The sequence below is a fragment of the Vulpes lagopus genome, chromosome 24, assembly GCF_018345385.1.
Source record: "Vulpes lagopus strain Blue_001 chromosome 24, ASM1834538v1, whole genome shotgun sequence".
In the NCBI taxonomy this organism is placed as follows: domain Eukaryota; kingdom Metazoa; phylum Chordata; class Mammalia; order Carnivora; family Canidae; genus Vulpes; species Vulpes lagopus.
In genome coordinates this window covers 18,028,471-18,042,688 of record NC_054847.1, presented here as the reverse complement: position 1 = coordinate 18,042,688, position 14,218 = coordinate 18,028,471, and the positions used below count along the sequence as shown (strand labels likewise).

Genomic DNA, 14,218 nt, shown 5'->3' with positions numbered 1-14,218 from the left:
TTTATTAAAAAAAAATTTTTTTTTCCTGTTCAGCTCACGTACTTTCCAAAACCCTGTCTTCCCGATCATTGATCTGTTCTTCTGCATCCTCCATTGTATTGTTGATTTTCTCTAGTGTAATATTTATTTCACTTACCTTATTCCTCAACTCTGATTGGTTTTTTTATGTTTCCTATCTCCTTGTTGAAAATCTCATAAATTTTTCTAGTCTTTCATCTGCTAAGCATTTTTATGATCATTACTTTAAACTTTTATCAAACATATTGCTGTGTCTCTGTTTCATTTAGTTCTTTTTCTGGAGTTTTGTTTCCGTTGGAGCATATTTCTCTGTCTCATTTTGCTTGACTTTCTGTATTTGTTTCTATGAATTAGGTGGAACAACTGATTCTTCTAAATTTGAAGGAATGGATACACACACACACACACACACACACACAGTTGTCCCTTGTACACTGTGTGTGCCTAGTTGGTTAGAGTTGTATCGGGTTGGCTGGGTTTCCTGGGATACTTTGCACTAGTGCTGACCTGATATGATGACCCAAGCTGAAGTAGGCATACATTAGTGGTCTCAGGGCTCCTTGTGTAGAGGGTACCTTGGCAGGAAAGCTAGAGTTGAAATGCATGCTCTCCAATGTGTCCTGGGACTCTGTGCAGAGGGTGTGTTGGTAGGACAGCTAAAGCTGATGTGATTGTGGGCCAGTGCAGTCCTGAGTTTTCTGCACAAAGGACACTCTGGCAGGTTAGCTTAAGTTGAAGTGGGTGGAAACCAGGGTATCCCAGGGCTTGCTGCATGGGGGCGGCAGGGGTGTGTGTGTGTCCTGGTGTGACAGCTGGAGCTGAGGCAGGGTATAGGCGAGGGTGTCCTTTGTGCTACAGGCAGGGACACCCTGGCTGGATAGCTATAGTAGAAGTGTGTATGGGCTGGGCCATTACCCATGTCTCTCCATGTAGATTGTACCCTGGGTGGACAGTTGAAGCTGAAGTGGATGCAAGCCAAGATGTCCTCAGATGCACAGCACAAGAAGTTCTCTGGTAGGGTGACTGGAGCTAAGACAGGTGGAGGCTGGAATGTCCTGGTGTGCTCATGCAAGGGATGCCCTGGCAAGGTGGCTGGAACTTTGGTGGGTGGGGACAGTGGTGTCCTGCAGCATTCCATGTAGAGGGTGTCCTTGGCAGATAGGTAAACTGATATGGGCATGGGACACTCTATGGAGGTGTTGCCTTGGATGGACGGATGGAGCCTAAGCAGTTGTGAACCAGGAGGTCCTGGAGCACTCTGTACCAGAAATGCCTTAGCAAGCTGTCTAGAGCCAAAGTGGCATGGACCTGGGGTGCTTTGGGCCTGTATCACCTTGGCAGTACAGCTGGAATTGTAACCAAGTGCTGACCAGGAGTGTGTGCTGTTCTGGGTCTGTTGGTGGAATGGCTGGAGCTGGTATGGGCTAGAGACCCATGGCTCACTGAGGAAATAGGCTTCCTAGGCTGCCCAGACCCTATTCCTGTTTGCACTGTCAAGGTGGATACTGAATGTAAATTGTAAGGCTTTTTAGCCCCTTCAACCTGGAGAGAGTTCCCAGCAGCTCCCCTGCTATTTGATGGAGTTCTATGACTGGATATTTTACAAATTAGCTTTTCTTTCAGACCCTGACAGTTCTTCTATGCCCTGGGCATCTGGAACTGGTGTGGGCCAGGTTACCCAGTGGTCACTGATGTGGTAACCTGGCTATTGTGCCTGGACCCTACTGCCATCTGTACCATCTGGAGGATGTGCGTAAATGTGAGGATTGCCAGTCTCTCATATTTGCCCCAAGGTAGAAGAATCTGCTCTATGTCCCTCAGTATTATCCCTTCACACTGTGGATTGCACATTTGGAGGTGAGGTTTCCTTTGTTACCATGTCTTCATCCCTTTGCCTTTCTCTATGTGGCCTATCTTTTGTTGTATAGAAGTTGTTCAATCAGACCTCCGCTCTTCTTCAGGAGGAATTGTTCTGTAGTAAGTAGGTGTAGAATTGGTGCGTCCATGGAAAAAGTAAGTTCAGGATCTTCCTATGTTGCTGTCTTGGACTGGAACCAAATTTTGATTTTTTTTCTCTTATTTTTTTCTCCTTTTCCTTTTGTCTTACTCACCTGAGGTGATTCCTCTATTAAATAAAATTGGGAATAATAGGCATATATGTGTCCTTTATGATCTTGCAGGGAAAGCTTTCAACATTTTACCTTAAGTATCATGTTTACTGAAGGATTTTGGTGAAAACTTTTATCATATGAAGGAAGTTCTATCCAATTTTTCCTATGTCAGGTGACTTTTGTTCTAAATGAATTTTGAATTTTATCAAATGCTTTTTTCCCCACTGTTGAGATGACTGTACAACTTCTTTATTTTGTTATTTTTGAGAATTACATTGATTGAGCTTTTTTCACAGTGCATTTTTTAACAGCTTAATTGAGATGTAATTCGCATATCGTAAAATTCACTTATTTTGCAATTCTGTGAGTTTTGATATATTCATAGAGTTTTGGAACCATCAACAGTCTAATTTTAGAACATTTTCATCACTCTAAAAAGAAACTCAGTACTCATTAGCAGTTGCTCTCTGTTCTTTGCCACCCTTCTCTTCCCAACCACTATGCCAACTCTATCTAGCCCTAGGCAACTACTCATTTACTTTATGTCTGTGTAAATTTGCCTAGTCTGGATGTTTCATATAAATGTAATTACAGAGTATGTGGTTCATTGTGATTGGCTTCCGTCATTAGTGTAGTGTTTTCAGAGTTCATCCAAATTATAGCATGTATTGGTACTTCATTGTTTTTCATAGTCAAATAATACTACATTGTATGGATATAGTGTATTTTTTTTTATCAGTTTATCAGTTGATGGTCATGTTGTTTGTTTCCCGTTTTAACTTTTATGAATAATACTGCTATGAAAATTGGTGTGCAATCTTTTTTGCACATGTGTGTTTTCGTTTCTTTTCAGTGTATACTTAGAGGTAGAATTTCCAGGTCTTATGGTAATTATGTTTAACATTTTGATAAGCTGCCAGACTGTTTTTCACAGTGCTACACTTTTATACATTTCCACAAGCAATGTTTGGGGTTCCATTTTCTCTTTTGTCAGCACTTGTTACTATCTATTGTTTTCCTTTTAGCCATCCTAATGAGTGTGAAGTGTCTTATTTGTCTTATTGTGGTTTTGAGTTGCAGTTTCCTTACTACTAATGGTGTTGAACATCTTTTTGTGTGCTTATCGGCCATGAATATACCTTTTCTGAAGAAACTGTATTCAGATCTTTTGCCCATTTTTCAATTGGGTTATCTTTTTAGTATTCAGTTGTAATTCTTCATATATTTTGGATATCAGTTTTTTTGTCAGACATAATTTGCAAATATTGTGTCCCCTTCTTTGGTTTGCCTTCACTTTTTTGATGATATTATTTGTAGTTGTAAAGTTTTTAATTTTGGTGAAGTCCAATTTATCTTCTTGTTGTTGCTTTTAGTTTTGGCTTTGTATTTAAGAAGCCATTGCATAACCCAAGGTCATGAAGTGGATGCTTAAAAGAAAGCCTTTTGCTTTCTTTTAAGAGTTTTTACCATTTTGGTTACTACATTTTAGTCTTTGACCCATTTTGAGTTAATTTTTATGTATGGTGTGAGGTAGGGGTCCAACTTCATTCTTTTATACCTGGATATCTAGTTGTTATAGTACTATTTCTTGGAAAGACTGTTCTTTTTCAATTGAATTGTTTTGGCCCCTCTGTGAAAAATCAACTAACCATAAATGTAAGAGTTTATTTCTGGACTCTCAGATTTATTCCTTTGGTCTATCTGTTTATCATCATGCTAGTACTGTACTGTCTTAAGTAACTTTGTGGTAGGTTTTACAACCAGGAAGCATGTTTTCCAAGTTTGTTCATTTTCAAGAATATTTTGGGGTTGGTTAATTTTTGAAAGTTTAACTAGACTTGCATTCCTAAAATAAGCCTATTTTATTTAATTATTTTGTCTAATAAGCCTATTTTAAATGTCTTGATATTTTAGGCTTTTAATTTATTACTGTCTTTAACTTGCTAATATTTATTTACTCATGAAAGTGAGAAAATGGCTTGTAATTATATATATATATATATTTATATATTTGTATGATGTTTGTCAGATAAGTGTGTATCTCATGATCTGATGGAGGCTCTCAAATGTGGGGTGACAATTTGGTGGGGGCTCTTGGTGTAGGCAGTGAAAGAATTCACCTGAGGTGGAACAAAGGAGATAAAAGTTTATTGAATATACCACAAGCAAGGGAGTAGTGGGCAGGACAGCAAAGGAGAGTGTCTGCAATGAGGCAGTGGGTATGGGCTGTTTTTAAAGGGGGAAGTAAGACGGTATTGGGATGCATGGAATTTTTTTTTTGGTAACTGTGCATGGTTGTCAGTCCACTGTCAGGTAGGGCTTATGGATATTTTGAGGTGCGTTGCCTGATGAACCTGACTGTATTCAGCCTGTCTGTTGCTCTGGGTCCATTAGCCTTGCTCAAACCTGTTTAAAAGCTCCTTCTACAATCAAGAGTAGTCTTGGCTTCATAGAAAAAGCTTGAGGGCAGTCCAGGTGGCTCAGTGGCTTAGCGCCACCTTCAGCCCAGGGCCTGATTCTGGAGACCCGGGAACGAGTCCCATGTCAGGCTCCCTGCCTGGAGCCTGCTTCTCCCTCTGCCTGTGTCTCTGCCTCTTTCTCTCTCTCATGAATAAATAAATAAGTATATTTAAAAAAAGAAAAGAAAAAGCTTGAAAGGAATACATCTGTCATTTGCTAAATGGCTCAAGTTTGTTTATTGTGTTCTTCAAATCTTCCATATCTTTTTATATTTTTAATCTGCTTATAAAATCAATGACTGAAATAAATACAGTAAAACCTTCCACTATAATTATAGATTTGGCTATTCCCCTTTGTTGCTGTTAAATTTTTCTTTTATTTTTATGCATTTGCCTTATATTTTTATACACTTTAAGACTCTATGTTTCTGTAAATTAAACCTTTTATTTTTATGAAATACCCCTTATTTCTAATAATGCTTTTTAGCCAATATTTGTTGCCTTATGTTAATAAAACTATATGAACTCTATTTTGGTATGCATTATATGTCTTTTTTCGTTCTTTTCCATTCAGTGTGTATACATCCTTTTATTTATTTATTATTTATTTATTTATTTATTTATTTTATTGGAGTTCAATTTGCCAACATATAGCATAACACCCAGTGCTCATCCCATCAAGTGCCCCCATCAGTGCCCGTCACCCAGTCACCCCCACCCCCCGCCCACCTCCCTTTCCACCACCACTTGTTTGTTTCCCAGAGTTAGGAGTCTCTCATGTTCTGTCTCCCATTCTGATATTTCCCACTCATTTTTTCTCCTTTCCCCTTTATTCCTTTTCACTATTTTTTATATTCCCTAAATGAATGAGACCATATAATGTTTGTCCTTCTCCGATTGACTTATTTCACTCAGCATAATACCCTCCAGTTCCATCCACATCGAAGCAAATGGTGGGAATTTGTCACTTCTAATGACTGAGTAATATTCCATTGTAAGTATACATCCTTTTAAAGTATGTATCTTTTTAAAGCAGTGTATAGATACTGATTTTTAAATCCGATATGATTTAAAAATTGACACTTTTACTCCATTTCTATTTAATGTCTCTTCTGGTCACTAATTCTCTCTCTGTCTATATCTGTATCTGCTGTTTACTTCATCCAACAAATTCCTTTTTTTAAAAAGTTTTATTTTATTTTTAAGTAATCTCTAACCTAGATGTGGGGCTTGAAATTACAACCCTGAGACCAAGAATCACATGCTCTCCTAACCAAGCCGGCTAGGTACCCCTCATTGAACAAAGTCTTAATTAAAAAAAAAAAACCAAAAAACGAAAATCGCCTCCTCAGAGTCCATAATTTCTCTGAGCAGCCATTTGGTTTTTATGTCCAGATAAATTTATTGAGAGTATATTTCAACAATAGCTGATTCTCCTCAACACAATTCCAATATTTGTTTAGGAATGTATCAGTAAATTCCATTTGAGCTTATCTTGTTCCCAATTGATTACAAAAATGCCATCTTGATCTTAAATAAAATATTGAAATTGAAAACTTTCCTTATTCAGTGTTGTGTAACAAGAGAATTGCTTAGAAAATGAGTTCTGCTAGGTTTTGCTTTCACTAAATTTCCCTAGTCAGTGATTTTAATTTTGATAATTTTAATAACATGGTATTCAAAGGTAAATATTGTTGGTTTCATTTTAACAGCCCTCAATGTTACTAAAAAATAAACTTGTATGTATACAATGAATAAAACCTTTTCCTTACATTTCTAAACTAAATCCTCTATAGTTTTCATGATTTAATAGACATGCACATTTATTATTAGTATTAGTTTCTTTTTTTTTTTTTTTAATTTTTATTTATTTATGATAGTCACAGAGAGAGAGAGAGGCAGAGACACAGGCGGAGGGAGAAGCAGGCTCCATGCACCGGGAGCCTGATATGGGATTCGATCCCGGGTCTCCAGGATCGCGCCCTGGGCCAAAGGCAGGCGCCAAACCGCTGCGCCACCCAGGGATCCCTAGTATTAGTTTCTTGATAAGACAAATGAAGCCTGAGTCTTCTGTCATTAACACAGTGTTGTGTTACAACTGAACTTTTGCAGCAGATGAACCTATATGGCTGACCTAAATGAGGTATTGTTTTTATTATAACATTATAATTTTTAGATTTTCTGTAGTATAAGTGGGAAAAGGTATTTTAAAATTATTTTATTTTGAATATTTACTGAAATATCCATGTGTTATTAATTAGATCATACTACTATTTATTAAATTCTTTATGTATCCAAATACCTATTTGAATTGTCAGTGAAGCAGACATATAATTTTAGTTCGATTGGAAGTTTTCTAAGAATTTTAATATTATTGTAGACTTATTTTATCTTCATCTTTAGTTATCTTTTCTCTTTTTTGTGACTTAAAACGTTTTTTTAAGATGGCTTTAGTTTCATTGTTTATTTTTACAAATATAGTGCCTGATTCAGTCTTATTAAAATCAGATAAATTCCAATATGACCTCAATTTAGCAGATTTTTTTTTCTTGGTGTTCATTAAAATTTTTTACAATGTAAAAAAAGCAAAGATAATAGTAAAATGATTTTTGTATAGTTTTCTTAGCTTCTTGTCAGTGTTCCACCCTAAACAAATAGTATGAGGTCGTCCTTATCCAGTTGAGTCTCAAAAGTGCTTCTGAAACCCTGTCACTTTTGGAAAGCGGACATGGCACTTTCTGCTGCTGCTACCCTTGCCAGACTGGGTTTCACTTATTACCTGCTTCTTTGAGTTTTGACTTTCTGGATTAAAGTATGGAATGGGGGTGTGGGGGGAACTGGGTAGCTTGGTCAGTTAGGCATCTGCCTTTGGCTCAGGTCATGATCCCAGGGTCCTGGAATTGAGCCCCCATGTCGGGGTGGGGGTACGGAGGGAGCCTGATTCTACCTCTGCCTCTGTTACTCCCCCTGCTTGTGCTTTCTCTCTCTCTCTCTCTCTCAAATAAATAAATAATAAATAAATAAATAAATAATAAATAAATAAAGTTTTTTAAAAAAAGTCTAGAATGGGTCTATCTGATTAGTAAATTCAATTTCTGTAAGGCAGGCTGAGAAAGCAAGAATTTGCTATTTCCAGTTTTTCTATTGAAAGATGATATCTGACTCCTACTCAGATTTGTATTGCGAGGAAATTCCTAAACATAATAGGGGTCCCAGATGTTGGGTGGCCTCAAAGAATGACGTAGATACACTAGCCTCTGTCAATTCCCAAATACATGTACCCAGCCTTGTTCTCTCCCTAGGGTTCCAGACTCTTGCATTTCCAAACATATTTGACATTTCCACTTCATAATTTACAACCATCTCAAAGTTTATATATTTCTAAAAGATGTATTGATTTTTTTCTCCTCAATCCATTTCTTCCATAGTCTTAACTATTTCAATAATTTGCATCAATTCCATCATTCTAAATGTACATCTTGATTTCACATGTCACTTATTTTCCACATATCATCCACCAGCAAGTTCTGTTCGCTTTACCACTGATTCATTTCCTAAATCTCTCCAGTTCTACTGCCAGAGATGATTCTTGCCTTGTCTGTTATAGCCTGGTAATAAGTTCCTTGGTTTAATGCCTTACCCTTTCTGAACCATTCTCTGTTATTTACTCAGTGTTTTGTTGTTGTTGTTGTTGAAAAGCCACTAGGGTGCCCACTTACTGGTATTTATGAGGACTTTATCAGGCAGATCTGAGTCTGTCATAAGTCATATTTAAATCTAGTAGCCTACAGAAGCAGTGGGGCCATTATGGACTGGCCAAGTCCTCTAGGGACATTTATCCCCTCTTTCTATTAATAGCTTTGGCCTCTCCTGGTGGTTTTAAAAATATGTCAGATTGTGTCACTCTCCTGCATAAAACTCTCCACTAAGTGTTATCTAATACAGCTTTCAGTGAAGATGGGGATGGTTTCTATCTGCACAGTTCAACATGATAGTCACCAACCACATGTGGCCACTGAGCCCTTGAAATATAGCTCATACAACTAAGGAACTGAAGCTTTAATATTATTTATTTATTTTTATTTTTTTTCCAAGCCAAATTATATCCAGCTTTATTAAAGATTACTTTTCATAAACAATCATGGTATTTCAGGTGGGACATGGGCAGATAGTCGTTAGTAGACACGGGCAGATAGTCGATAGTCGATAGTATTCTACAACTTTCAAACTCCCTTCTTCAATAGACTACCAAAATCAGAAAGTCACTATAAAACCCAGTGGAATCTTCATCTGATGTTCTGAACAGGGAAGGTTTAGAGTGAGGGCTGACAGTTCACGTTTAGTATATATATGTGTGTGTGTGTGTGTGTGTGTGTGTGTGTGTGTGTGTACATATATATACACACATATATTTTTCAAGATTTCATTTATCTTTTTTTTTTAAAGATTTTTATTTATTTATTCTTGAGAGACACAGAGAGAGAGGCAGAGACACAGACAGGGAGAAGCAGGCTCCATGCTGGAAGCCCAATGTGGGATTCGATCCTGGGACTCTGGGCTCACGCCCTGGGCTGAAGGCAGACGCTCAACCACTGAGCCACCCAAGCACCCCTTAGCATACTGTTCAACATCTTTTAACAAGCAGACCTTGACTTCCAGGAAATGAAATGAAGATAGCTGAATTAGCAATCTGAAGGTCTACAAGCTAATAAAGAAGGTCTTTTGAGGGATGCCATCTCCATGGTGACACTGTAAAGTCCAGATTGCCTAACATATACTGGGAACCATTTATTGGGGTCAGGTTCCAACAGGACTCTGGGTTTAAGGGAGTCAAGTCTATGTTGAAGGCAGAGAGGGAGAAGAAGACATAAAAAATGAATTTTAATTTTTCCACACCACAAGGCATTTGTGCCAAAGTGGCTGATGTGTGTCAACATCAAGGAATCCCTCCTCCTGGGAACCAAAAGGAAGTTTCTCAAAACTAGAAGGGAACAGTATTTTCCCCCTTGTATCAGTCTAGCTTCAGAGATATTCTATTAGTGACCTCTGCCCTTCTCCCAAAACAACAATGGAATGTTCTGTGTGCTAACAACGTAGCTTTAAAAAAAAGTAAAACGAATTTGATAAAAAATAGCATTTCAGACCTTACAGTCACCAGAAGGACACAGTTATCAAAAATGCGCACGTTTCAGTTGGCATCTCCCCACCTTCAGTTTTCTGTGCCTGCTCTTTTTGGCGTCTCTGTTTTCTGCAGGGTCATTCCCAATCCTTGCCAACATCAGTTTTCCCCCTTTTCCCTTTAGGTGCCTTCTCTCCCTTTTTTGCCAGGGTCTTTTTAGGCTTGGGCTCTGGCTTTGGAGGAGCAGGTTTAGCAGATAATTTTGCAGATCTTCTCTGTGGCTCGTTCCTCACCTTGGTTTTATCTTCTTTAGCATCCACTTCAGCCTTTCTCTTGGGTGTAGTGGAGAAGGTGGCAGTACTGAGGCACTGGAGGGGAGGATGCAGCAATGCACAGATACAGTGGTATGGGCTTTGGCTACCTGGAGGTCATTCTTGCCTCTTCTTCACACCATGCCTGAAGTTTTCATTTTTAACTTAAATAGCTACTTCTGGCTAATAGTGTTTTGGATGGCAGAACTGTATTGGTTTCCCTTCATTCTTAAAATAGAATATAAAGCTCTTATCTAGGCCTTCTATGATTTTACTCTTGCTTATCCCAGTAGCTGAATCTCATACTATTCTCTACTTTGGTTCAGCCACATTGGCCTCCTTTCTGTTTCTAAAAATCACTCAGCCCTTTCTCAACTTGGAGCCCTTCCCCTGATGCTATCTGCCCGGAATGCTCTTCTCTCAATTCTGAACTTGGCTCTCTTTCGCATCCTTCAGACTACGGACTAGGCATTACCTAGGGGAATCATTACCTGGTCAGCCTGCCTAAATTGGTCATTACTGTCTTAAGTTCCTTCATAATATTTGCACTATATTGTAAATAATCATCTTATTTATTTTTAGTCTTCCTCTTCAATGTAAGCTCTGTGAGAGTGTGGTCCTTCCTTCTCTAGATCCTGACATGTAATATCTATTTGTTATTAACAAATACTTAACTGAATTCTTGAGATTCTTAGACATTGGTTACAGAGGTAGATTACTTTTTTGGCAGTGGGGTGTAAAATTTTATAAGTCTGCGAGTAATTGGGGGGAAAAGTAGTTTTTTTAAAAAAAGATTTTATTTATTCATTCACGAGAGACAGAAACAAAGGAGACATAGGCAAAGGAAGAAGCAGGCTCCCTGCAGGGAATCTGATGTGGGACTCTGTCCCAGGACCCCAGGATCATGACCTGAGCCAAAGGCAGATGCTCAACCACTGAGCCACGCAGGTGCCCCAAAAGCAAATTTGTTTTAAAGATGAAATGAGATTATATATAAACAGATTAAAAGGTGCAATCTAAATACAAAGTATTATTTATTATTTTTAAAGATTTTATTTTTGGGGATCCCTGGGTGGCTCAGTTGTTTAGTGCCTGCCTTTGGCCCAGGGCGTGATCCTGGAGTCCAGGGATCGAGTCCTACATCGGGCTCCCTGCGTGGAGCCTGCTTCTCCCTCTGCCTGTGTCTCTGCCTCTCTTTCTCTCTGCGTCTCTCATGAACGAATAAAGTAAAATCTTTTTAAAAAAAATTAAAATGACATTTGAGGAAACCCTGTGGTGAGGAAGGTTCCAGTCAGGGACGGTTTATACTGTGTATTCATTTGATTTAAAAAAATTATTTTAATATTTAAAAATGAGTCTCATTTAATATTGAGTTAATCCAATTATAAATTTGAGGTTAATATCTCTGTAATTTTTACAATATCTTTGTAATTTTTAAAATGCAATTTTACCTTATTCTTAGAAAATTTGGTGTGATATGAAAATGTATTATCTACAAAAGGATTAACTACAAAAGAATTCCTCTTATAGCAAATCATTCCTTATTTAAAAAATTATTTAGTTTTTAAAAACCTGGTTGATTTATAAATTTTCAGTAAAACATTTGTTACTTAAAATAGGGTTGTGGTTATGTTATGTTTCAATTTGAAATACAAATGAAATAAAGGATCCTCAGTTCCTACATTGTGCATTAAGCAATTGCTTTTGGACTCAGTGCTTTGAATATTCTTAATAGCTCATTTTGGATTGTGATTTAACCAATTTATATCTTTGTAGATAGTATATCAAGGCTACTGGTAAATACTTTAAAATTATTTTTTATGTTTTATTCTCTAATACACTTAGTAATAACTTTTTCCACCACCCTCCCTTTTTGTGATTTCTTTTTTTAGGATCATGATGCCTAAAGCTCATGAGATAAAAAAGTCTCTTACACCTCAGATTTCTTGTTTGACAAATGAATCTTATAAACAGTTGGATTTTTTGCCTGACAAACTAAGAGCAAAGCTACTTCCTTTCCAGAAAGATGGCATTGCTTTTGCCCTCAGAAGAGATGGCAGGTAAAGTACTTTTTTCAGGATATGCTAAAAATATTTAATTCTTGTGTGGTGTGTGTGTGTGTGTGTATGGAAGGTTGTATTCTATTGACTTACGTATTTAATAATTGCCATTGAAAAGTATGCTCTTGAGTCTCAAAAACTTACTTTATAGGTGACGTACTGATTACAAAAAGACAAATGACCAAATGTTAATTTAGCATAGCCAATAGTGGAGAAGCTATAGGCATGATGTGCTGCATAGGAGTTATACAACATTCCTAAGTGATGTTCTTCCGGGAATCATCTTGTCCTAATGGTCATGGGGGAACAGTCAAACCAGTTCAGAATGTGGGCTATATTTCTAGGACAATTGACCTGAATTCTTTAAATGATACAGTGTCATGAAAAACCAAGGGAAGTGATGTGAATGTCCTAAATTGAGAGAGACCTGAAAGTTAGGGGATATTAGATGTGAAAGTAATGCATAAATCTTGATTAGATCCTGAATAACTAAAAGAAAAGCTTTAGGGGACATATTAAGATAACTAGGAAAACATCATTTGCACTCTCTTAAGAGAGTGATGTTTTTGAATTAAAGTCAGTTATCATGGGTGAAGTGATGTTGTAGTTGAATGTTCTTCTTCTTGGAAAATGCATGATAAAGAATTTAGGATGAAGAATTGTGATGGCAGCCTACTTTCTATATTTTCCCAAAAGGAAAGGACCTTTCTAAGTATATAAAGGACCTGTATATGTTTAGAGAAACTTTGAATGAATCAGCCATAATGTTAACACTGAATCTGGTGAGTGGTATAAGAGTGTTCACTGTAGTATTCTTTTTGGCTTTTCCGTCAGTTTGATAATTAAAAAAAAAAAGAAGAAAGGAATCAATCTTATTTTCATTCCTTTTTAGGTCATCTGTTTTTTCTAATTGTATCTGATCTGTCTTTTTCTGTAGATGGTTTTAGGGTTTCTTTTGGCCTTTGGAGTTCTGCAGTGTCACAGTAATTTATTCAATCTGGTTTTCCTTTTGTTTATTCTCCTTGAGATTATTGTACATTTTTAATCTGGGATTTGTGTCATGTTGATTCTGGACAATTCTCAGCTATTATCTATTTTTAAAAATTCTTTTATTTTTAAAAATTTTATTTATTTGTGAGAGAGAGAAAGCAGGGAGAGGGAGCATGAGCTGGGGTGGTGGGGAGTGAAGCAGAGAGGGAGAAGCAGGCTCCATGCTCAGCAAGGAGCCAACGCAGGGCTCCACCCCAGGATCATGACCTGAGCAGAAGGCAGACATCATTCAACTGACTGAGCCACCCAGGCACTCTTATCTCTTTAAATGGTAATCTCACTTATTCTGTTTATTTTCTTCTTCTGCAGTTGACACTGCAGGTAGATTTAAGTTTCACCTTCTCTATCCTATGCTCCCATTAATGTCTCATATATTTTCTGTGTTTATCTGTGCTCCATTATGGCTACTTTTAAAGATCTCTTTTTAAAAATAAGAGAGCATAATTATTATGTTTAACTTACCTGTTAAATGTTTTAAGAATTTTTTGAAATGTATAAAATACATGGAAAAAAGTATGAAGATTATAAGTATACAACTTGAAGAATTTTTACAGTATCACTATCACCAAGATTAAGAAATAGTACATTACCCACATCTTAGAAATGTTTCTCTTGCTCCTTCCCAATCACCACTGGCTCCTTCCTCTCCAAAGGTAACCACTTATCCTGACTTCTCAAACCACAGATTACTTTTATATATATTTGACTATATCATTGTAATCATCCATATACATATTCTTTTGTGTCTGACTTCTTTCACTCAACATCATTATGATATTGTTCCTTATTGTTGCATGTGGTTGTAGTTGGTTCATTCTCATGAAAAATTCCACTGTATAAATGTATAATAACTTTTTTTTTATTCACTCACTGTTGATGAGTATTTGAATTGTTACTAGTTTGGTGCTTTTACAAATAATGATATGAGCCTTTTTATACAAATCTTTTGGTAAATCCATACATACACATATATTTCTGTCACGTGTATACCAAGAAGTAGAGTTGTTGAGTCATAAGAAATGTATATATTATAAGTAAATAACCTCCAATATTAATTTTCCAGGGCTGTCATAATGAAATTCCACAACTG

At 37.0% G+C, this 14,218-nt stretch overlaps 1 protein-coding gene across 3 annotated transcripts in view; it reads left to right on the top strand.

The window, feature by feature from the left end:
• ZRANB3 (zinc finger RANBP2-type containing 3) overlaps nt 1-14,218 on the top strand; it is a 310,106-nt gene that overhangs the window by 13,100 nt on the left and 282,788 nt on the right. For all 3 annotated transcript variants that reach the window (XM_041739422.1, XM_041739421.1, XM_041739420.1), the window contains one exon: nt 11,911-12,078. In XM_041739422.1, the coding sequence (XP_041595356.1) occupies nt 11,915-12,078 (164 nt within the window). In that variant the 5' untranslated portion in view covers nt 11,911-11,914. The remainder of the gene's footprint in view (nt 1-11,910; nt 12,079-14,218) is intronic.